This window comes from Osmerus mordax, chromosome 25, assembly GCF_038355195.1.
Source record: "Osmerus mordax isolate fOsmMor3 chromosome 25, fOsmMor3.pri, whole genome shotgun sequence".
Classification (NCBI taxonomy): domain Eukaryota; kingdom Metazoa; phylum Chordata; class Actinopteri; order Osmeriformes; family Osmeridae; genus Osmerus; species Osmerus mordax.
In genome coordinates, this window is record NC_090074.1 from 5,845,157 (window position 1) to 5,869,337 (window position 24,181).

The 24,181-nt window shown below is 43.4% G+C and overlaps 3 protein-coding genes across 3 annotated transcripts; 1 reads left to right on the forward strand and 2 right to left on the reverse strand.

Annotated features, from left to right (window-relative positions):
• The first annotated feature begins 2,621 nt into the window (after positions 1-2,621).
• On the forward strand, positions 2,622-4,584 carry mtif3 (mitochondrial translational initiation factor 3). Its single transcript, XM_067229223.1, has 4 exons — positions 2,622-2,770; positions 3,040-3,500; positions 3,961-4,112; positions 4,290-4,584. The coding sequence occupies exons 2-4, from the start codon at positions 3,041-3,043 to the stop codon at positions 4,542-4,544; spliced, it is 867 nt and encodes a 288-aa protein (XP_067085324.1). The 5' UTR covers positions 2,622-2,770; position 3,040; the 3' UTR covers positions 4,545-4,584.
• Positions 4,585-4,698: 114 nt separating this feature from the next.
• On the reverse strand, positions 4,699-8,831 carry gtf3aa (general transcription factor IIIAa). The gene is made up of 9 exons (XM_067229222.1): positions 8,715-8,831; positions 8,421-8,521; positions 8,170-8,266; positions 7,990-8,081; positions 7,752-7,825; positions 7,570-7,653; positions 7,219-7,448; positions 5,686-5,736; positions 4,699-4,914 (listed from the first exon to the last, which is right to left on the reverse strand). The coding sequence occupies exons 1-9, from the start codon at positions 8,829-8,831 to the stop codon at positions 4,711-4,713; spliced, it is 1,050 nt and encodes a 349-aa protein (XP_067085323.1). The 3' UTR covers positions 4,699-4,710.
• Positions 8,832-15,570: 6,739 nt separating this feature from the next.
• Positions 15,571-19,439, reverse strand: wasf3a (WASP family member 3a). Its single transcript, XM_067228648.1, has 8 exons — positions 19,307-19,439; positions 18,263-18,397; positions 17,934-18,087; positions 17,695-17,812; positions 17,153-17,334; positions 16,648-16,896; positions 15,968-16,281; positions 15,571-15,728 (listed from the first exon to the last, which is right to left on the reverse strand). Exons 1-8 carry the CDS (start codon positions 19,437-19,439, stop codon positions 15,571-15,573), a joined length of 1,443 nt encoding a protein of 480 aa, XP_067084749.1.
• Between the last annotated feature and the right edge of the window lie 4,742 nt (positions 19,440-24,181).

Sequence of the window (24,181 nt, forward strand, 5' to 3'; positions counted from 1 at the left end):
ACAGCATCTTACAAAGATATCCCTATGTAGAACATAAAAGTCGTGTTACTATTTTACATAAAATCGTAAACTTGCTTTTAAATTGAGAAATGGTGCGCATGAGCATGATGTCTTAATATATCAAAACATGGGGAGGGTTCTAGCAAAAAGCAAAAGGTGGGTATTAAGGGGCGGGTGAGTTGGCATCTTGCATTCGTGTATTGTAGGTTATATGGTTCACTGGACGTGTCCTTGGGAAAAATCCGCCTCACATGCCTGTCCTGCATTGGTATTGAGGACTAAAGGAAAGATGTAAAAGACACATTGTTCCAAATTGTAACAGTCTCCTTTGAGAGGATACAGAAAGGTTCTCGCGTGGTAACTTACCTTTTTGTTGGTGTGTCTCAACTATGCAGGGTGCCAGCACGAGGATGCAGAGTTAGCGCGCTAATTAGGAAATGAGGAGACTCGAAGTCCCAGTCTTGAATGCTCTTTCGTGGAGCGCATCTTTCTTTCGAGTCAGTCAGGCGTGTACAATCATCCACCTGCTACTCCCTATACGACACACGTTTTTGTTCGCACTTTTTTTAGAATTTTACTTAGAATTCTCTACCATGGGCAGTTTTGTACCCCATACATACGCAACTATATTTTGACATTTGTGTGAATGACCTCAATCATTATATATTTAGTTGTGTCTGCAACACAGCACCGCAAACTGCCTAAAGAATCCTTCCTATTATGCTTAACATCAGAAAGTGCTTTGGCAACTTCAAAAGAATCCAATGTAAATAAATTCACGCCACAGCTGCCACAAATAGGCTAGGGCATATGACTCACGCTCATTAAATTAAAATAAAAGTTTGCAAATAGCCATGGCTCGAGCAATAGAACAAAGTCAAGAATAAAAAATAAACTTGTTTAACTGGAGTAGGCTACTCCTTAATCTAAAACCTTTCGTGACCGTAGGCCTAACACACATAGGCCTATACACCCTAACACATTAGGTGGCATAGACAATTTTTCTCTATGTTCGAAGTTTCTTTTGAACTGTGACAGTTTTTGTCACAGGCGAAACCGTTCACATGCTATCTTCATCTCGGTCCAGCAGTGAACAACCTTTCTCGTTCTCCATTGGTTTAGTTAGTCAATAGCCTAACGGGCAAGAATATAGCAACCCTCTCCCCTGCAACCCCTGACCTCGGCTGCTTTATTCATTTTTAGCTGAGCAGCGGGACATTGTGGATGTCTGAGTAAAGGGGGTGCACCTGTGGCTAGGCAGGTGACAGTTTGCTTTTGGAGAGAGGGGTTGCCAAAACGAGCTGCACCACTCCCTGACACTGGGGTTAAAGCCATTGAAGAATGCGCAGATTAGACTCTCTTTGTACCAGCCAGCGTTAAACAAATTAATCTATTGCTGCTCATCTGACTGTAAAATCTCTCGAATTACTGTTTCTATGGACCAAGGCCTAGACCGGGGGAGAAATATAGGCTACCGCAAAACAATCAGTCACTCCTTGTTCGAAGTCTATAATGCTGATCGTCAAATATGAATCCAAAAATAACTAGTTTACCCTCATAAAGTGTGGAATGTGATGGAAAACACACATTTCCATTCCAACATTGAAAGACAGACCCATACACAAAAACGTCTCTCATCCTTTCAAACGGTTTGCCTTTGAAGGCTATTTAGACACCACTTTTGTCTCTTGGCGTTTTTTTCTCGCTGCATTAAACGTACGAAGATGGGACTGCTTTTTATGATTGACCCCTACTCCGCCTTTTTGCAACAAATTCTGTAGATTATTACAACGAAAACGCATGGGATTGGGAACGACATGTTAATACATTGGAATAGTTTATAATTGTGATTTTATATGCTTATCTAATTTGCAACAATTTAAGATGCCGCGTATGAGAAAAATACAACACAAAGACGCGCAGAGAGGGGTGTTAGGCGGGGTCAAACTGTGTCAACCCGAGTTACGTTCAGATGAGCGGCGCTGTAGCTGGATTGCACGCACTGGCGCATGTATCAGTCCGTTTTAAAGACCGTCTTTTCATTTCAGCTTCTTAATGTCATTAAAGAGGCCTATCTGATTGTTAACTTCATGAATGGAATTTATTTTTGAATGCATAGCATGTAGACTAATTTCGTTTCCTCAAAGCCCAGGCTATTATAACCCATTGTAGGCCATACTGAAAAAAGACAAAATAACAGCTTCTAATGTTATTTTGACAATATTCTAAGCTTCAGAGGTAAATAATCTGAAACAGATCAAGGAGCAGAACATTCTTTACGAAATCAGACTAAAAGCATACCTTTACCAGCTCTCTGACTATGGTTTCAGAAATGTGGCCCCAGATGACGCCGGCTCTTTCTAGTCGTGGTACAGACATACATTCACATAATCACACATTCATCATTAACCACACATTCGACAGAGGCATCAATACCATTATAACGGTACATTTTAAGTAGCATGTGGTCGAATTATTTAGGGAATGTTTGCTGTTATTTAGGTTCTATCTGCATACCAAATCAATCGCTCACATTCAAAGAAAACTACAAATCCCAATGCGTTGCGTCGACGTCATCATGGTGCGCATACAGCACCAACCCACCATGTCATTAAGAGCAGTAGCAATGTATCAAGGTGCCAGTAGTATGACATAGTTCGATTCTTGCAAATCCCGTCTCAAATCCACGTATCATTTTGCTCTCGTACCTCAATCCGGTGGACGTTGCCTACGCGGAATACATTGTACTTTAAAGCGCTATCGTTATCCAGTAAGCAAAATAAGACGCCTTGATTGTATAGCCTAACACTTGCTCCCATGCTTGTGGCCTGTTTTGAATGCCAAATGTTTACTGCTTGTTTAAATGCACGCTGGTCATCTGTCCTCTATCTTCTTGTCTATCCTATGTACTTTTGCATATTTGAATACGGCAAACTAATTTCTGTAGCCCCTCATAGATATGGGAACCTCTGATAGAGGCTCTTATGTTCAACCACAGTAACAAATAATTATTTTATGGAACTCTTAATTCGTCCCCAGGATGTCTGTAGGCTGTCTGAGGTGGGTGCTGGGTCATGCTGTCAGGGTGTGTGTCGGCAGTGTCAACCCCTGGAGACCAACATCGGTTCTACTGTGTGGCAGTGGTAGATGCACTTCTGCACTCAATTGGAGATGGGTTCAATTCGCTCCTTTAACAACCACGGTTGATGAAACTGGAGAAGAACCGCTGCCCAAAAAGAAAAAGCAAGATTCCAGAGCCCGTGCTTCCATAAGCAGTGTTGGACGGAAGATCCACCAGCGCCACCTGCAGGTGATCAGCGAGATGGGCGAGAACCTCGGCACCATGCACCGAGCAGACGTCCTAAGACTCATGGACGAGCGAGGGCTAAAGCTGGTGCCGCTCAACGAAAACAAAGACCCACCCGTGTACCGCCTTATGAGTGGTAAACAGATCCACGAGGAGCAACTCAAGCTGCGTGAGAAGCAGAAAGCCAAGGGAGGTACATAACGTTGGGAAACACTTCCCGTTGCAATGCGAGAACAGTTAACAATCCCATACAGCAGGGGTGTTCAATCCCAGTCCTCAAGGTCCATTGTCCTGTCTGCTTTCGATGTGTCCCTGCTCCAGCACACCTGATTCAAATGAATGGTCGTTATCAGACTTCCACAGAGCTTCATGACAACCCATTCATCTGAATCAGGTATGTTGGAGCAGGGATACATTTAACATACAGGACAGTGGACCTTGAGGACCAGGATTGTACACCCTTGCCGTACAGAAACGCCAAGGTGTCCGGCCTAGTTTGACAATTTCAAAACCATCCCTCCAGGATGACCTCGCCACATAGATTTTAAAGTGTGCAAAGATGAACCCTACAGATTAACAGAAGGTCAATCGTTTAATGCCATTCATTATGCGCGACTGAATAGGGCACTCAAACCTAACGTGTGTCTCCACAGCCCCAGTGGAGGTGAAAGAAGTCCTCTTTTCATCGGACATCGCTGCACATGACCTCTTAACCAAACTGAACCACGTGCGGAGCTGGCTGAACAAGAAGAACCACGTTAAAATAACTCTGAGATCAGGACGCGTTCAGCAAACACAGCCACTGGTAAGAGCTTTGTGGAAGAAAAACTCATATTTATGTTGACAGGTAAATAACAAAATGGCATAACACAAAATGTGAACAAACTTGGCCCAAGCACTTTTCAAAGCTGTCTCTGGAAAACAACATGAAATACATTTTTGTATTTGTAACACACAACATCATTTTGTGTTTTAACCACAGGACACAGCCCTGGAGCACATGGTGCAACAAATAGAAGCAACAGTCGGGTTCGTCTCCAGGCCCAAAGTCATTCGTGATGGCAAATCCGCCATGTGTATCCTTCGTCCACCTTCTGCTAAAGAGCTGTTGGAAGAGAAGAACAAACCAACTGTGGCACAGCCCGGCGTCCCCGAGTCACAGCCCGGCGGCCCTGAGTCACAGCCTCTGAAGCCCACAATGCCATCGCCTGACAGTCCAAAAGACTCCCAAGACTGAACCAGGGCAGCGACCGAAATAAAGCGTTTTCTATTGAAAATATGGTGCATTTGATAACTTCAAAACAAGCTTGAAAGTGTGAACAGAGAAAAAAAAAAAAAAACACCCGATGAGGATGTTTAATTCACCAAATCACGTAATACTGCAATAGGGAAAGTCTTATGGCTTAGACAGTCAGGACAGGGTTACACAAGTTTGTGTCCTTCAGCAGAGATGCCAGGTCAGTGGGCTCTGATCCACCGGTGCTTATTTGCTCCGGCTGACGGCTTCCAATGGACTGTGTCGCTTGCTGCTGTGGAAAGCAATCTCTCTTCCCAGATTTGTATCCACTTAATCTGGAAACAAGGGATCTCTTCGGGCGATGCTTCCTCTGCAAGGAGAAGTAGTTTAAATGTTGGACCACAGTAGTGAACTGAGTGACTGGGCCTCATGGTTGTTTTGTTATAGAGGTAACATGCTAATACTGCTAACAAGCCCAAACAAGACCATGTACAACTTCTGGATGTAGTGTATGCATTATCAATCTGCCTCTCTGATTAAATAATGGATACCGTATTGCGGGGATAGTATCAAACTGCCTCACAACATTGAATTTCCCCCCCGTCTTCTGCCCCCTCTATACATGTAGGTGTTTCAGTGAAGCTACTGACTTTACATTTTAGTCATTTAGCAGACGCTCTTATCCAGAGCGACTTACAGTAAGTACAGGGACATTCAAGTAAGTAGGGTGAAGTGCCTTGACCAAGGACACAACGTCATTTGGCTCGGCCGGGAATCGAACCAGCAACCTTCTGATTACTAGCCCGATTCCATAACCGCTCAGCCATCTGACTCCTGACTTGATGCATGAAGGAGCACAGTCCAATAAGTTGAGACATTTAGTTGTAGCTGAGCATGAGGTTTTCACCATCAGAGGCTGGAGACAGTTCTACTCGCAACCATGTATATTATATAATTGTTCATTAAATATTAAAATCTAAATCAAGATAAGCACAGCAGAAACAATGCAAAGTGAGACAGTATTCTCACAGAAAAACCTAAATGTTTTCCTATTGAACGCAAATACAATGATCTAGTTTCGGTTTGATACCCAGGAGAAGTTGCTATTTTCCGCGAGTTTGGTAGAAAAAGAAAATCTAACCTGTTTCTTGAGTTCAGGATTGTGGACAACACCATGTCGATGTAAGCTTTGCTGTGGACGGAAAAGGGGACATGGGGTACAATTACATGCAACAGTGTATAGTATACATGTACACACTGTATACATGTTTACATTCATGTGTGTGTGTGTGTGCGTGACATGAAAGTGCGGTTCTGTGCTTTCCTATTCAAGAACATTTGAATTGCTAAGTGCTAGAAATAGCAAGAGCTACTAAGCACTAGCTTAGTCTCTGAGCAGGGGGACCAATTGGCCAAATTCATCTGAAAAACGATGGGAACGGAGCAACCTGCATCTCCGCACGCACGTTTTCTGAGATTCATAAACGCTGCGTACGTGACCGGTATGCACATTTATCCTTCTAGATCCCAATTTAGGGGTCATTGCGTGCACGTGAAGGAGCTCCTTGTCTACACCACGTCCACTTCCCATCCTTACATGCAGGGTGCGAATGACCCCAAAAGAGGTCAAAACAACAGGGCGGGAGGGGGAGTGGGGTCGATATATCGTTTTTACCTGTAATCGTAAATATTACTTTACGCCCTGGAGAAGAAGTTGACCCCCCCCCCCGATTGTCACTGTACAATTCTCACTCTGCTTACATGGTTGTTGACATGAAATGCCCATAATTAGTCTGGAGTCCAAAATAATTGTCTTGAAAGTCATTCTAAACAAAGAGCTCTTCATCGTAAAAAAAGGAATAGCCAAGGCAACAAAATAAAAGGTAAAGAGGAATGACACCGAATTGTCTCAATGACAGAAATAGAATCAGAGGAGTCATTTGTAGTGGGGTCTCACAAACAGGGCCAAGCAGCTTCATTAGAGCGATATTGTGGCAGCAATCAACTCTGTGGGTGCTGAGGTGTGCACTGTCGGCGATATAAAAACAGAAAATGATGCAACTTCAAACGGGAGGCACAAAAGCCCAGTGTGTCCATCGGCCATACATACAGCCACTGTACAGGGTTACAGACCTCCCTCATCTCTCTCCCACAGATTAACATAAAACTATAGCAGTAACGGAGGGGAGCCTAGTTACATTTACATTTAGTCATTTAGCAGACGCTCTTATCCAGAGCGACTTACAGTAAGTACAGGGACATTCCCCCGAGGCAAGTAGGGTGAAGTGCCTTGCCCAAGGACACAACGTCAGTTGGCATGACCGGGAAGCGAACTGGCAACCTTCGGATTACTAGCCCGATTCCCTCACCGCTCAGCCACCTGACTCCCTAGTTCAAGTTCAGTCTGCCGCTGGAGGGCACGGATGGAGAAGAATTGCAGCATGGTTGAGCGGGAAACTCCTTCCCTCCGAAAATGACCACCGTTAAATTAATCAGACATGTATCATTCGCTAGAGGCTCGATATAGCAACTTCTCTTTCACACACACACACACACACACACACAGAGAGATAGACCTAAGATACTAATGCATTACAACCATAGGCATCATTGCTATATTAACCATTGTAGACCTGGTCAAGTCCTCATTTTGACAACAGGTATACTTTCCTACCTTCATGGCAAAGGTCTTTCCACAGCCAGCATGAGGACAGGTGAAGGGCCTCAGCTCCTCATGGAAGGAGCCAATGTGGTTCTGCAGGTTGAATGTTGTGGTGAAGGACCTTTCACAACCCTCTCTGGGACATTTCAGCACCTGGCGCACCTCAGAGTGAACCTGCTGGTGCTGCTCCAGGAACCACGTATCCCGAAACACCTTGTTGCACTTGTTACACGGCAGAAGAACTTAAAAAAAAAAAAAAAGGCTGTCATTCCACCTCCAGCATAGTAGATCGTTTTCACTGCCTAATGGTGCAAAACAGAATTTGTTTTTAATTCTCAACACCTAGGAAGTTAAATCACTTACCCCTGTGTGATTCTCTTCTGTGCTTTGTGTATTCTGTCCAGGTCCTTCCTATAAAAGAACACTCTTGTTCCACACAGGGGTAACCTGCAAATAAAAACAAACAACTGAACAGTGAGTTTCACTGTGACAGAACATCCATGATTTTCACCCACCCAGCTGAACCGTGTCAGTCTGAAGATTACCTCTGTGAACCTTCTCATGACGTTTCAGTTTGTTGGGGAAAGAGAATCTTTTCTGGCAGCCTTCAAAGCTGCATCTAAAGAGAAATTTGAAAAGAGAAAGGGTGTTCTGATCAGGCAGACCACAAGTACAAAAGTGAACCAGGTTATGAAGTTTAGAGTGTATGAGAAACCTAATAGGTATAGCCTCCTAGCCAAACAACATAATGTTACACAATAGAGTAGGTCTTGGTTAACTTACTGATAGAGTGGCAGCAGGGTGTGCTCTTCACATTGGTGAGACTTCAACTGCTTGTTCTTTTTGAAAATTTTCCCGCAGCCTTCAAAAACACACTATGACAGATTCAAATCTGGTTAGTATCTTTTAATTACCGACAAGCATATACAATATAGTGCACGCCTGCTATTAAAATGTACTTACCGCATACTGTTTCTGTTCTTGGTTGTGAATGCGACTGATGTGTTTCTGCAGATTAGCATTGGTAGTAAACCCATTTGTGCATCCGTCCAACGTGCACCTGTCAAAACATAATGCATGACAACAAATCCATGCACTTGGCGTGAAAAAAAGAAGTATTTTCTATTTAATGATACGTCGTCAGTGTAGCCGATTGAGATTTTAAACGCACACACACACACAGGCAACAACACGCTCGCTGACAGCCTACTCACCGAAAGGGTCTCTCCCCGCTGTGGGTGAGCTCGTGGCGCGCCAAGTGGTACTTGGTGCAGAAGGACCTTCCACAGCCTTCGCGGTCACACACAAATGGTTTCTAATAAACGACAGCAACTGAATGAGTGAATATGCGTAAACAAAAGACTTACAAACCTTACACACTCTATTGCTAGCTACGTACTGGTGTACACTAGTTGTCAGATGGCTTCCGCATGGACCAATGCGTCTAAACTAGTTCCATTATGCTAGGCTAATACTGGCTAGCTACTGTTGCTTAAAATGTTTCTTACCACTCCAGTGTGTTTGCACATGTGGGCTTCGAGTTTCCATTGTTTGTTGTAAATAGCTTGACAGTCAGGGAATGAACATATGAAGCTTCTGAGCTGTCGTGGCTGCTGTTTGTCCATTTTTACACAGGAAATGTGTGGTGGGACTTCTTTTCCTTTTTCCTTTGGCGGTCGACGCTAAACAATCTGTTTGACTGCGTTCTACTGCCCTCCGCAGGGCAAGCTGGTCATAGAGTTGTCAGATGATACATTTTAAATCAGGCCTATGTACCAGAGGCTTAAAATGCTCGTACACGAATCATAACAAATTACAATGTGTAATTTCAGAAAACACATGGGGGCGTAACAGCTATCAAACGTCCTGAGGTTTAATTGAATATGTCCAGTGCTTCCTTTGTGGAATGTTGTGTTCTGCACAATATTGCTATGGTTAATGAATGCCACTTGGACATGACAAAGGAGACTAGGCAATGTGGAGATTTGAGGCAGACACTGTAGCACCTATGGGTAATAGTAATAAAATAGTAATAAAATGTGGTACGATGGCACAGTGTCTTGCACTGTCGACTCACAGCAAGAAGCCCCTTGCACTGTCGACTCACAGCAAGAAGCCCCTGGGTTCGGTCTCTGCCTGTGGCACTATTCAGTGCTCAGGTGGGCCTTTCTGTGTGGAGTTTGCATGTTCTCCTCGTGGTCACGTTTCCTCAGCAAAGAACTCCAACAAAACATGTGCAGATACCTGGCCAGAACGTGGGCGAGCATGACTGACTGGCCCACCGTTGCCTTGGTATGGCTGATCACAGCTCCTGGTGTCCCTTGGAGGAAGGACAGCAGGATGAGATCAAAACAGAGAGCTAATTCTATAGGTGGACACTCGAGAATGAGTGTGCGTGTGTGTGTGTGTGTGTGTGTGTGTGCGTGGCCACTCCCAGTGTGTCACATCGCAAAGATGTTTCTTTTTTGAAAACATTTGATTTGAAATGGTTTAATTTGAAGTGTAGCCTATGCATTATCAGGCAGAATAAATTAGATAAACCTAATCATGATACACATTTATGAGTGGTTTTGCATATGATCAACTATAGGTATCAACATAGATTTGGTGAATTTCCATCTCGGTCTTGTGAATTTAAATGGTCTTAATCTCACTCAGCATGGTACCTCATTTCTTTTCAGACAACTCCATTTTGTAGCATTGGGCAACGGATTGGTTGGCACCAGCCACTTACTCAATTATGCAATTATTCCACCCACATGGTGGAGCCTGTCTCAACCAACTTCCGGATTAATTGCCCGAGCAAGATACCAAATTATTTTTATTTTGCGAGCATCAGACAATAGCCTTAGACCACTATAGTCTACAACACCAGCGCCTTCGCTGTAACCGTGGAGTTTTAGCTGGTATCCCAAAGCTTTTGCAGTACCTTGTTCCTTCTGTAGCCTAATTACTTACAATTATCTTCCTTTTTTTTACGGAAAAATCTTACTTATTCTACCTTTAATTGTTCCCTAAATAGTGTAATATAGATGCAATCTGAAAAATAAAAACTGTCAACTGCCTTTTGCACCCAGAGAATCACTGTAAATGTTAGCCCCCCATCACTACTTCCAGCCTTGCCCATCCCTCTCATGAAATAGTCCTCCTTAGTTTTGTTTTTACAAGATCATTTATTAAGAAACTATAATCTGGTTTTGAAATGGAAAATACCACTCAAGACTACCATCCAGTGGTCACAGAGGGCATTAAAACTCAATACTGTCAATTTTTTGTAGAGTTCAATTGTAACATTCTTTCATTTATTGAGGTAATATGTTCTTGCAGTAGTCTGTGTCTCGTGTGTTTTGCTCTTTAAAACTAACTGGACTTTCCATGTTACTGTTATCATTTTACTGTTCATTGATGGACAACCTAAATCAAAATTGTAATGCATTCACAGAGCACAAAAACACGTTTACTTAATAAATACGTGAAATGTCAACTAAAGAAACAGTTCAAGTCAGATTCCATTCTCTTCAAGTGGCCAATCAGAGACCAAGGAGGCTTTTGCATGACCTGAAGGCCAAGCGGGTATTACCTGAATATTAAAACTTGTTCCCCCAATAACAGAGCCTGCAGGTGGGGCATCTAATATGAACCAAATCTGTGACCATGTTGGGTGTCTGTCTCCCGTATAGCAACACTGATATACCTACCATATCTTCTCCCACCCCCACACTTACACACGATGAGATTTGTGAATGCACACGGTCACAGGCTTTTAGACACTCATTAGCCCATGTTAATACAATAAGTGCCAGATCTAATTTCATGGTGCGGTGTCTTGGAATTTTACCCCCCACCCCCAACTTCACAACACATGATTCCAGCCCCCTTCTTTAAACAGCCTTCCATCTTTCAGACATTATCTTGCTCTGGTTGCCAATATATTAACAGAACACACGCACCAGATTCCCAACTATCTCACAAATTCACAAATGCTATATTCAAACACTGATTAAGCACACTAAGTATACTATCATTGTCATGGTCTTCGGGGGATCTTCATGGGCAGGCAGCTGTTTTAGGAGCTGATTACTCCACCCCACTCCAAGCACATCTTGTTGTCTTGTGTATAGACAGCACATGCTGAGTTATAACAAAATCTTAATTAAGGCTTCTAATCCTCCATGCCATCGCCTGACCAGCGCTGTGCCATCACGTGAAATTCTGGAAAGCGCAGCAGGGAGGGGGGTGGGCGGGGGCAGGGGGGGGGGGGGAGGGGAGGAGGATTGGACAGTCCTTCTGCCATTTTTGCGGTGGTTAGGTAGGCATGGGAAGGTTGTTTTTTGTCCGTGGGATTACAAAAATGACACATGAGCAGTGGTTTACAGGAGACTAGAGAAAATTCCCTTTTTTAACCCTAACCCTTTCTTTTTTTAACATTAGTGGTGGTAATTACATCGATATGTTCACAAACATAGTCTACTGCGAATCAGGATATCCAATTCCAAAACAATGAAAACGAGTGCAGTTGGTTGAATGTTGTTCCCCCCTTTATCTTATGATGTTCTGTGCTGCAGTTTAAGGTTATTTTAACTTGCCACATTTTGAAGGCCAAAATCGATCTGTGTGAACATCTTTAGTTATTAAAGAACTAATGGGTCTCCAATCACCCCTGCAATGGTTGGTTTTATGTGAACAAATATATTTTATTCAAAAGCTCACAATCTACAGCTGTAGGAGGTTTGAAGATTCTTCATGGCATCACCTTATCCGGCGATGAAAAAGGCGATGTGGTTCGGGAGAAATCGTGCCCCACCTCTCAATGGAGCAAATGCCCTGATGGAAGACCTGTGACAGACGAGTCCAAAATGAGCGTGACATGTCTTAAACAGGCGAGGCCTCATAGCCCTGACATTTGACAAGACGATGGGCACAAGCACTGATTATTGCCTCCACTTAAGCCTGTAATGAATATTCAGCACTGGCCTTTCTGAAAGACAACAAATGTCAGGATGCAAAAAATCTGAAAAGCTGCCAGTGATTGATTGAACCTTCTGAAGGTGTCCAGAAGGTGCCTTGTGGAATGTGATATTATTTACCGGTTAATAACATAAGTTAAAAGAGTTGAGGCGAACACTTTCCTAAAGAATCGTCTCATATTAGACTGAGGGCGAATTTAACCAATCTTAATGGCGGTCAGGAAATACTCCATTGAATAGAGCACATATATTCCACATTTTCACTTACTCTCAAAACATCTCAGCCATTAGTCCTCTTGTCTACCCCGAGACACCCCAGCCCGTCCCTCTCAACTGACAAAGGTGCCAATAATGGTGGGGAAAGGCCCGGGGAGGGACATGCCAAGGAGGTGCCCCCCCCCTCTTACCCACCCCCTAGAACCATGCGGACCACAGGGGCTGGGTTAATCACATTAAAGGCCAAGGAGAGAGATGGGAAGTAGACAGCACCGTGACAGCCGGGGAGGCACTGGCACAACTAATCCCGTTAGGCCAAGGAAAAAGGGGGACGCCGTCACTGCTACGAGGCTGGGAGGGAAAAAAACTTTTTCCCAGGAATGAGTTCACCTGTATGGTAACACAGAAAAGTTGGCCTTTTGATGCCTATTAGAATGAAACAATTACACTTGGCAAATACAAATAGATTTTTTTTTCTTCTTCATCCCGGCAAATGGATTGTCGAGGCATGAAAAAAGAAGAAGAATCGGTTACAGACAGTGGCATTGCCTGGACTCGTCTTTTATGCCCGCGGCACAGCAGTTCTTTGAAACCCCGCAGTCTCTCAAACATTGAGAAGACAAGGAGGGGTGCCAGTAGAAGGATAGGGCTTACTTTATCTGTCATTGTAAGCGCACCCGAGTTCAACCTTAATGTAAACCTTACCAGTCTGGATAAGAATAGGATGCGCTCTCTAAAAATATGTCCCGCTGTGTAATCCGGCAGATGGCCACAGCCGCGGACACTGCCTGAGCGGCTGGCCACTACGGGGATAACAGGGAAAGTCCGATCACAAGGCCTTCGAAGGCCTGGGAGACTTTCAATCAAGAGTCTTTACTACCCTCAGCAATGCTGGGAAACTGAGCCGTCAGTTTGGATCCGTCAAGTTTCTACTTAATCTCACACTCCACTTCTCTCTCCTCATTCTTTCTTTATTGTATCTTTCTCTTTGTGGGGGGGATTAAGCCGAGTGGTAAAACAGTGATTTAATGATCTTTCCCTGGCTGTGTGCACCACTTAAACCATGAGACAAACAAGCAGAGGGATTTTGGGAGTCACCCCCTCTGAGCGCTGAGGGAGACTGTGTGAGGCTTTTGATGCAGCTTAAGCTTTGGTTATTTTCTTCTATCTATGGTCTGATTTGTTGTGGTCTGGTCTGGGAATTTTTTTTTGGAATTTTGATACAAGTGCATTAGAATACAGGGGAAGGCAAACAGACATCCAGTGGAACAACAATTTTAATTGTTTGTTGATTATAGTAGGAGTTCATTTTAATGAAAATGGGGTTTTAAGCATAACTGCCACCAACCGACAGGATTAAATGCTAACTCTAATTAATTATCCATCCTTTTCGGATCTAAATGGCGCAACAGCATATACCCAGTGAAATTGTAAAAGGTTTCCTAGCAAATATGAGTTGAGTCATTAAAATGTGATTAAAACCTGCATAATACAGGTTTGATAAATAACAAATAACAAACAGCTCTGATTTTAGATCTGTATGTGGGGCTAAAAGGTTATCTGCTACCATGGAAAAGGGGGATCAGGAGTCATTAGGATGGCAGGAAAGGCCAGAGCTTTCTCTGCACCTGAAGAGAGACTTCTCAACACAGCCACACTGTCTAGGCCTACAGTCTCCGGGGCAACAAGACACACAGCCTCTCAAACTTGTCAAGTGTCGTCTGAGAACTTGGCCCTGTCCGTCACTGACTGCCTTTCAATTTCCTGGCCTCGTTGAAGTGTCTACCGTATTCATTGTACGATTGATCCCTTGACGGAATTAATCCCAGATGTACTTAGCGATGGCCTTTTATCCTGTGGTGTCAACAAGTCAATCCCGATGCAAAACATCATATGATGGAAATTAAACCAAAGCTTCCAACTCATGGACCCAAATGAGTGTACTTAAGGTTTAATAGGAGATCATTTATACATTGTCTTCTTGTTCGGTTTGGCCACTTTCATTTCTTAATGAATTGATTCACTCATTCATTTGTTCAGATAAAAGTAACTCTATACTCCTCCCTTTCTACATGTTTTGCTGTTACCTCTGCTCATAGTAAACAGCAGTCTCTACTATCTCACTATGTGGTATCTAGGTGGATTCATATTCAATTGCTACTGTATCAAAAAAATCTAAATGTCCAATATGCATAACCTATTTGAGAAAGAGAAAAGAGAGAGACAGAGAGAGAGACCACAGCTGAGCAAGAGCAGACTGCCACTCAGTGGTCAGCATGTAAACCTACACATCAGGTATTCCTTAACATTGGCCAGCATGTAAACCTACACATCAGGTATTCCTTAACACTGTTCCTCTGGCAACAGTGGGTAATGAATGACCAGTAAGGACAGTCCAGTTGGCTTCATCAGTCATTTCCTGATTCAGGCAGCTTTACAATACACTATGGGGACAGAAAGAGGTGTAAAGATGAGGTAAACTATGACTTGGGAATGACTGGAATTTTATTAAGCGTCTACACTGAGGGCATGATAGTGCAATATCACCACATGACACGCGGTAACACTCATTTTAGCTGTCGGGAAAGCATTACGAATCACAATCACAACTAATGGTACAAGTCAATTATTTGCATTCAGGTGGGGTTCATCAGTGGGTTAACTTTGATGGATTTAGGCTGAATCACATTGTGTATGATGATACGGATAATACATATGAAGCACTTATCTTCTCAGCCTATGGCTATTAGTATGTGTGTGTGTGTGTGTGTGCATGTGTGTGTACAGTATGTATGTATTTTACCTGACCATGTGGACTGTCCAAACCACACTCATCTACAATTTACATTTAGTCGTTTAGCAGACGCTCTTATCCAGAGCGACTTACAGTAAGTACAGGGACATTCCTCCCGAGGCAAGTAGGGTGAAGTGCCTTGCCCAAGGACACGTCATTTTGCACGGCCAGGAATCGAACTGGCAACCTTCAGATTACTAGCCCGATTCCCTAACCGCTCAGCCACTTGACTCCCACCTGACTCCCCAATAATACAATACAATAAACAACTCTGTTCTCTGTGGGAAGGCGAAGCCTGGAGGAACCCCCGTGTCCGTAGCTTGAAGCGTCGCTAAGGAGCGTCGCTAAGGAGCAGTATCTATGCGTCGCTAAGGAGCAGTGTCTATGTTAGTCTGACCACTCGTTTTCTTCCAGCTCAGAGTCGTCCTCAGAGTCGCTGTACTCGACCGCTATGCGACGAGACAAGATGGTGGCCACGTCGTTCCCCACGGGCTCCTTCTTGGCCTGCTGCTCTTGCTGTTCCTGCACCTTCTTCAGCTGAATGCCTGAAATGCCCACCCCAGTGCACGTTAGTACCTTATATAAGCACGCACACACACACAAAGACATAGACACACAAATACATTGTGCACATACACAGACACCCACAAATATAGAACATTTCCACACACGGACACACAGGAGCACATAGAACACAGACAAAAAAAACAAAAAAACATGCAGTGTATGCACACACGTGCAGCTTTAAATCCATCAACACCCATTTCAGAACGGGCCAACTCACCCATGCGAATCGCCGAGAGGAGATCGCTCCGCGCGTCCGCGGGGGGTTGAGCGTCGGCCCTCCTCCCCTCGCCGTGTCCCGCCGACTGGAGGAGGTCAGGGGGCATGGGTGGAGGTGGGGGACCAGGGGGAGGGGGTATCATCCGTGGGCCCGGGGGAGGTAGAGGGGGGAGAGGGTAGCCTGGAACCCCAGGTCCAGCGTGGGGAGCATGAGGGAGAGCACCCAGAGGAGTGCCGAAAGCCGTCTGTGCAGAGGGGATGAGTGGGGCTGGGGTGGGAGGTGGCACACCGGAGCTGCCATAGTACTCCATAATGCTGTCACACAGAGAGGAAAAATGCAAGGCTTCAGACTTCATACACAGGTAATGGATGTTGATACTGTGGGTAACATGTTAGATCCAGCTGCTTGTAATAAGTGGTTATTAACAGCTAATAACGTCCTCATAGGATGCTTATTAACATGAATATGTGATATTATATGTATAATATAAGACTGGCTAAAGCTTTATTAACTAACGCTTAATACAAGCACCATGATCTCAAGTGTTTACCATACTGTGTAATGAAGTATAAAATTATGTATATATATATATATATTAAGCTGTTTTATTACAGATGTAAGGCCTGCAGTACACTGCAGATGTCACAGTTTCATATTTTAGGATTTATTCCAAATCCTACCTGTAATCGGCAGGTGGAAGGGTGATCGATCCGTTCAGTCCGTCACAAGAGCGAGGCAGGGGTGGAGAGTGGCGTGGGTGGCTGGGGGCCTGTCCTCTGTAGGTGACCCCTATGCTGTGGTACTCGTGCTCCGCAGAGGCCGAGGAGGACCCATCCCCGGGCAGGTAGCCCTGAGCTAGGACATGGTTGTAGGGTTGCGGCATGGACACTGGAGAAGCTGGGAAGTCGGGAAAGTCCGTTCCATACGGCCTATAAAAGCGAGACAACATACAACCTTGTAGCGATCATCGTTATTGATATGACCTTTCCCAATTCCCCCCGAGTGTGAAAGGACATGCGAGTGCTTCGAAGGGGCTCGAACCTTTGAGCCTCTGCCGTCAGGGAACAAAAAAATCCCTCATTTTATTTTGTTTGTTTCTTTTTTTTTCAAATTTGAGAAAGCACTACTACGGTGTTACTAAATATGGTTGGTCATAACTGCACTGAGGATGTACAGAGAACAGACCTGCCCTCCGGAGAGAGAGAGCCCTCGGATGACAACCCGCGGTGAAGAGAGTGAGGGTGCCGATGGTCGGGACGAAGCTCTTTGTCGAAGGCCATCATGTTCCACTCCTGGCGGCGGTTCCTGGCTTTCCTCACCTTCTTCACCTCCCGCGGAAGCGTGCCATCAACACACCTCTTCTGCTCCTGCGACAGAAGAGTGAGACGAATGATCACAGGTCAGGTGCAAATTATTCTTTCGGTTATCTACAGGATGTAAAAGTATATATCAGTGGGTTACGTTTGAGTCATTATTTGGGGGCAAGAAAAACCTGGAAGGAACGTTGACACGTTTGAAAGAGATTCCATAAACATTTCAATAAATCAAATCCAAATCCAAATACTCTACACAAACGTAAACAAATTCCGTGTTTGGAACAACACTAATTTTTCAAGCGTCATCATGACATACTGTGTATGAAATGGCATGAACCGCTGCATGCCTGAGAATAGTCAAACGGTTTCATGGGTGTGAAAACAGGACAACGTCCTTGACTCTGCTCTCACCCTCTGCCTCCTCCTCTCCTTCCTCTTGTACTCTGTGTCCTGCAGCATCTTCTCCTTCCACAGGTCGAAGAAGTACGACGGGTCCGAGTAGAACTTCATCCCGTCGACGTGGTCGTCTCTGTGTCGACAATGGTCAAGTCATTGATTTACGGAACAAATTCGTGGGGGAGGGTTGGGGAGACAGAGAAGTCATATTGAAGGTTCGAGCTGGTGTTCAGGTTGGCTGCTGTGTGACTCGCCTGTAAGCAGAGAGGATGCTGAGAGGGGGAGGCTTGTCGCTGGTGTTGTACAGCTCCGAGACGGGGTTGGCAGCACTGCCCTTGGACACCACCTGCTGGTCCTGTGTGGTGGAGCTCTTGAACGCCTTCCTCATGTTGATGTCCTGCAGGGAGACTAGAGTGCAGAATTGACAGTGGGAAGGGTAATTCGTTGAGTTTATCATGTATTTTAGTAAATGGTTACTTGCAAAGAGAAAGTGCATTAGTCTTTCAAAACTAATATTTGACATGGGTATATTATTATTTGTATGTTCATATTTTATAACCCTTGACCTATGACTCCAACTGACCCTCCTCCACAGTGGAATCCAGCTGGGTGACCTTGACAGCCAGGCGGTCTATGCGGTCTTGGAGGGAGTTGGCCCGCGTGTAGAACGTGTTGGCTTCATTAAACAGCTCCCCAAAAACATCCTCTGCATGTTTACCTGAAGCCCGAGGACAAAAAGGAGGTGTCTATGGTTAGAAGGAGAATTCAACACCTCACTCGTGAAAGAAAGACACATATTATCATGAAAGTTTACATGCTGGCCACTGTTAAACTAAAACATGGGAGTGATGCCCTGTAGGTTTCTACAACTGGGCTTAATCATGGAGGGAAATGACTGAGATTTCAGAACTATACGGAGGAAAGAGCAATTGATTGTGTAAACTGTCAGTATACTCTCTCTGTCTCTGTCCTGCCTCACTCTCTTCTTTATCTGCTTCAGTGACACTAAGCTCCACAGTAATCCCTAATCTCTTGTGACTTCACAAAGCCCTACCCCACACATACAAACACACACATACACGCTTGATGCAGCCACATACAAACTCTACGGGGCTATCTATGGGCCAGATGTCTGATAAATTTGCTACCTCTAATACCATGTCTCTCTCTCTCTCCACAAAAAAACACACACCGCAAACACGTCCAGGCAAGTCACATCTGTCATTGTCAAAACCTACCAACCAAATAGAATCACTAACCGGAGAATCAGTATTACGAAACGATTCAGTGAAGTACATATCTCTGCTCCAGCCAGAGATACGTACTCAGATTGACCGTACATCAGATTGACCGTGTAACATGGCCAAACAAATACAAGAAGATGCTTCGCGCAACTCATTTCAGAAAGAAAACCAACAAAAAAAAGATGCCCACATAGGTGGATGGAAGAGATGAGTCACAATAATAGCCTACATGGTGAGGGATCCGAATAAAGCAAAGCAGAGCAGGGTAGAGTAGAGTAGAGTAGAGCAGACAGGAGCAGAGCAGAGGAGAAAAGAGTAGCACAGAGGAAAAAGTCACGTCATTTCATATGTCGTTTTGTCTTTGCTTGGAGCCTGTGTCATACTTAAACTGCTGAGCTGGCGTATGATGGCCGACAGTGTATTGTTGGTGACACACTCCAGCTCACTGCCGATGCCATCGGGCAGAGCACCACGGCACAGGTGGCGAGGCTCAATGTTCCTCTTGACTAGTGGCATGACCTCCTTTCGGGCCGCTCCTCTACGCCACCAAGCACACCTGCTGGAAGACACAGTGGAGTCAAAGCCCCAAATAGACACATGAAAACCTACGGACAATTCAGAACTATAGTGTAGGTTTTAAAACTTATCTAGACTCTGGCACTAATAAAGCCTTGTGTCATTCATCTTCATGTGACATTAAAGAGAATGTACAGGTTTGATCTGGCAAGTACCTGAGATTTAAACCCATACTCAGCTAATTATACTCAGTTTAAACCCTTATGTGATCTATGATCTGCACTTAATTCAAATAATTGATTAATTTAAACTCTTATTGTGTTTGATGTGTGTGTGTGTGTGTTTTATAATAATAACACAGTTCAAATTCAACAAAATACAATATCTCAGAAACACCCCTCTGAAGTAAAACCATTGAATATCTTTAGATTAAAGACAGGTATGGACTGACTACACATACTATGTACAACATGACATAGGAAGAGTGAAAACATTGTAAGTAAAAGCAGACAACAGTGCCACTTGGAAACATCCTACACAGTAACATTGACAGACAGTGTAATGTTTGGTACATGTAATGGGCGGTCGTTGGAGATGAGTTGAAGGAAAGAAGTAGGAGGATGGAATTGTTGAAAGGCACTAAAATCGAATGGCAACAAAAACAGCCTAATTAAGAACAGGTACCTAGATAATTGTAGTTATAGCTGACGAAAAGGCACATAACCGCAATCACAGACTGACAACCTTTGTAAAAACAGAACAAATAAAAGCAAGCCTGAACCAGGTGATTACAGGATAGGATCGAGTACGACCAGGTCCTGCGCACAGCTAAAGTACAGAGAAATCTAACTGTTCTGAATTGACGGTGTCGCAAAATGTATACATAGAGACTACTTAAGAAAATTAACCATGACTAAGCTTATAACGTTACAGCTAACATTTCGCGATATAAGAAGTCGGTAGCCTTATCATCATTACTGCAGTCAGGTTACTGTATAGGCCTACGAGTATATTGTGTAGCCTAATTGAGCGTTTTAGATAAATTGGCTGTAGAGGCGGGGTGTGAAAATTTAAATTAAAGAAGTTGAAAAAGAACGGACGCTCACCAAAAGTGTCCTAAACACAAAATTCCGATCTTGTCCCACGATTGAGTTTCCAACGCTATTCAGTATCATTCTTCTCGAGGCGGGACTTTATCCACTGTGAGTTACAATCTCAGGCGCAAATCAGCACTCAATCCCAGAGATTAGATTAGCAGATTTTGTTGTGCCATCCAATCAGTTTCGCATATCAACATCCTCTACATCGTTAAACAATTTGACAGTAAACAACAGAAGACAAGCGTCATATTTCATGATAGTCAAACCTAATTATTATTGACATTACTCTTTTATGTTTAATAAACTGCACTGGATGATTTCTATATTACAGTAATCTGTCCTGAATGTGTGAAAAAAACAATTTTGTAGTATACCATTAATGAGACGCTTTGACCATGTGACGGTAAATAACTAGCCTATCATGTTATACATTTTTGTTTGTCTATTGTTTACGTCAATCTAAATGGTGTAGAACTGCATTGGTTTATTTTTTATGTATTTATTGTAATTTTTGGCGGTGTCATTACTCATTTCTTGCATGTGTCCATTTTTATTTGATGGCTGGATTCAGGTACTATTATCTAATGCTCAAGTGTGTGAACCATTCGCACCACCCTAATCTCTGTACCCAATGCCTACTATGACAGATGGCATCTGGAATGGGCTGGGGGGTTGGTTGGAAGTCTAAGGGCTTAAAGGCACAGTTATATCCTAGGTCACTTCATTATTTATTATCCCACCGTCTATATATATTTTTTGTAGTAAAAAATAAAATATATATACATTTTATATATGCATACATATATCAAATTAAAATTAAAATGACATCTTAATAAGGTCATGTACTTCTCAGCATAATCTTCCAAAATTATTGTAAGTAATTCAAATTAGAAATTACCATGTTCAAAAAGGAGTAGGAAGAAGTTCATAACAAACTTTTCAAGTCCTACCCCCTTTCTCTATCTTTATCCTTTAGTTAAATACGAAACAATTTGATGCTTCTCTTATACATACATCTTTACATACACCGTAAATCTACCTACCTACTGTTCACATAAACCCATGCATTCACATAGATACAGATGCATACATACATGCATACACATTCACATTTTTTTCTTCTTTCTTTTCCATCTATCTTCTTCATTTCCGTCTATCTATAGCAAATCAAATAATAACACCTCCATACTAGACTTAATAAGTAGACCAAGGAACCTGTATACAATACTGTTGTATTGTACACGTATATGTTATCATATAGTCACAGGTGTCAGATGGCTGAGCGGTTAGGGAGTCGGGCTATTAATCAGAAGGTTTTTGGTTAGATTCCAAATTACGTTCGTGCCAAATTACGTTGTGTCCTTGGGAAAGGCACTTCACCCTACTTGCCTCGGGGAGAATGTCCCTGTACTTACTGTAAGTCGCTCTGGGTAAGAGTGTCTGCTAAATAACTAAATGTAAATGTAAATGACTAAATGTAACAATTCATCCTCTGGTTAGCACTTTTTACACAGTGCACATTCACCTGGCTAGCCTCAACCTTCCCGTTACAGTAACTGCTAGTGTTGGAAGACCTCAGGGTCCAGCAGACTTCGTCACTGCGCCGTTCCTCTTCATCTCCCTGGGAAGGAACCACATCAACAAACTATCTCATTTTATAATCTCTTCTCCTGAGTTCATAATTGTCCTTGGTCACTACTGGTTGGGGTTAGGGTTTAGTTTAGGGTTAGGGTTACCACAACCCACATATTGGATGATCTTTGGTTGTCTTCATCGAGTGGGGATCCACGTGCCATGCAACCTGTTATTCTCCAGCCCTCCCCTTGAGTCTCTGTCCTCTTTCTAGCAGTCCAAAGTGCCTTGCCTGAATATACTGGCCTCAAGGAGGTTTTCTGTAAGAAGAGGGCCATGTCTCTTTCACCCCATCAACAATATAATGAGCCATTGACCTGCTTCCAGGCCCTTGTCCATGGGGAAGGATTTTTGCTCATTTTTATCAGAGATTAATGCGGAATTTCAGCTCCATTGCTGCACCTCTCACTGCCCTTTCTAAAGGGCCGTCATCACAGTTCCACAGTTCCTTCTCTGAGAGGTTTGTGAAGCTTTGTCGATGAACCCGGAGGACTGTCTGGTCAGCTCTTCTGTAGGGCTCTTGACTTCAGGGTGGCCAATGTAACAGATGCCAGAGTCTCCAGTACCTGGTGGACTGTGAAGGATTCGGGCTTGAACAGTGGTCCTGGATTCCTGTAAGGAACGTTATTTGTTCCACCTTTGTTCCTTTGATTGTGTTGTATTCAAACCCAGCACTGAGTCTTGGCATGTTTCATGTCACTTTGTTCTTGGAATGTTTACAGTAAATATACATTTTCCCTGGCTACTTTCAGAGCTCTCAAATCAAAAGTTTGGTGTGAGATTACCATACTTAAAAAAAAATGTACAAAAAAATGTACAAGAGATTACCATACCTGTCAAAGTTTGGGTACATTATCAGGTATCCGGGAGACTAGACGAGGGCGGGAGGGGATGCACACCCTTATACGATCGTTTAACGGTTTAAGTCCACATGGGAAGAAGACTAGTTATCATCGTTAGCGAGCTAGAACTGCTACGTTTCAGTATTGCACGCAGTCTGTGTCAAACGATGAATAATGTTAGTCAAATGTAGCCTAAGTCATATACCTACTTTTGAAATGCAAATGGCCTGCGTGATTCGCAACTCGGAACGTTGCGTGGTTACACGGATCAGCTGACGGGAACAAGATTATCTGAACTTTTAACGGAAGCAATGTGCTCCGAAGATCCAAATGGAGCAATTCCGCTCCAGTTTCACTTCCTGATAGTAATTCTCTTGTTTTCATTTCCTAATTTAATTTTCAACACCTCTTCGAAAAATGTATATTTGTTCAAGTTTTCAGTAGTCCATTTTTATAACTAATGACTGGTGACATTACAAAAAACATTTACATTTCCTTTTAATCACAACCAACATTCAACTGGGTGTCCAGTTGGGACATGTTTAAATAAGAATATCTTTCACATGTTGAAATAGGACGACAAAAACAAAGACTGTCGGCGAGTACAGTATCTCTGTCGGGGTCTCGGCCATGTCTGTATGCACGGCAAAACTCGTAAATTTCGATAAACCTTTGCAAAAGTGTTTCTTTTCATCACGTAGGCTAATTATAACAGAATAAAGTATTCATAGAGTTTAAAGGGCATCATTCAAAGTAGGCTATGTAATGTTAAATTGCGGAAATGTTCAGTTTTTCTCAACGTAAAGGAATATTTCCCATCATGCTTTTCGCGTGTACGCAGACCAAATAAAAAGCATTCTATTACTGGATATACAACGAACGTTGCATATCTGTCACTTTAAACAAGTTGTATCGTACTTTTCAAGTACTAGCGTGGGTATCCTGAAAAACACAATGTTGAACCATCAAATGCAATGTCATGGCCGAGAATGGGTACGTAGAGGCTTTCCCATGAGTTTATATACACTCAGGTTTCTCTTCAATCGTATAAGCCTTTCGCCTTTTACTAAAGACTTCCCTTCCCCTGCTGTACGTCATCTACCTGGAGCCTTTCCTCCGTAAAATCAGAGCTACACACACCATCCAGGGTTATCACCTCCCGGGGGCC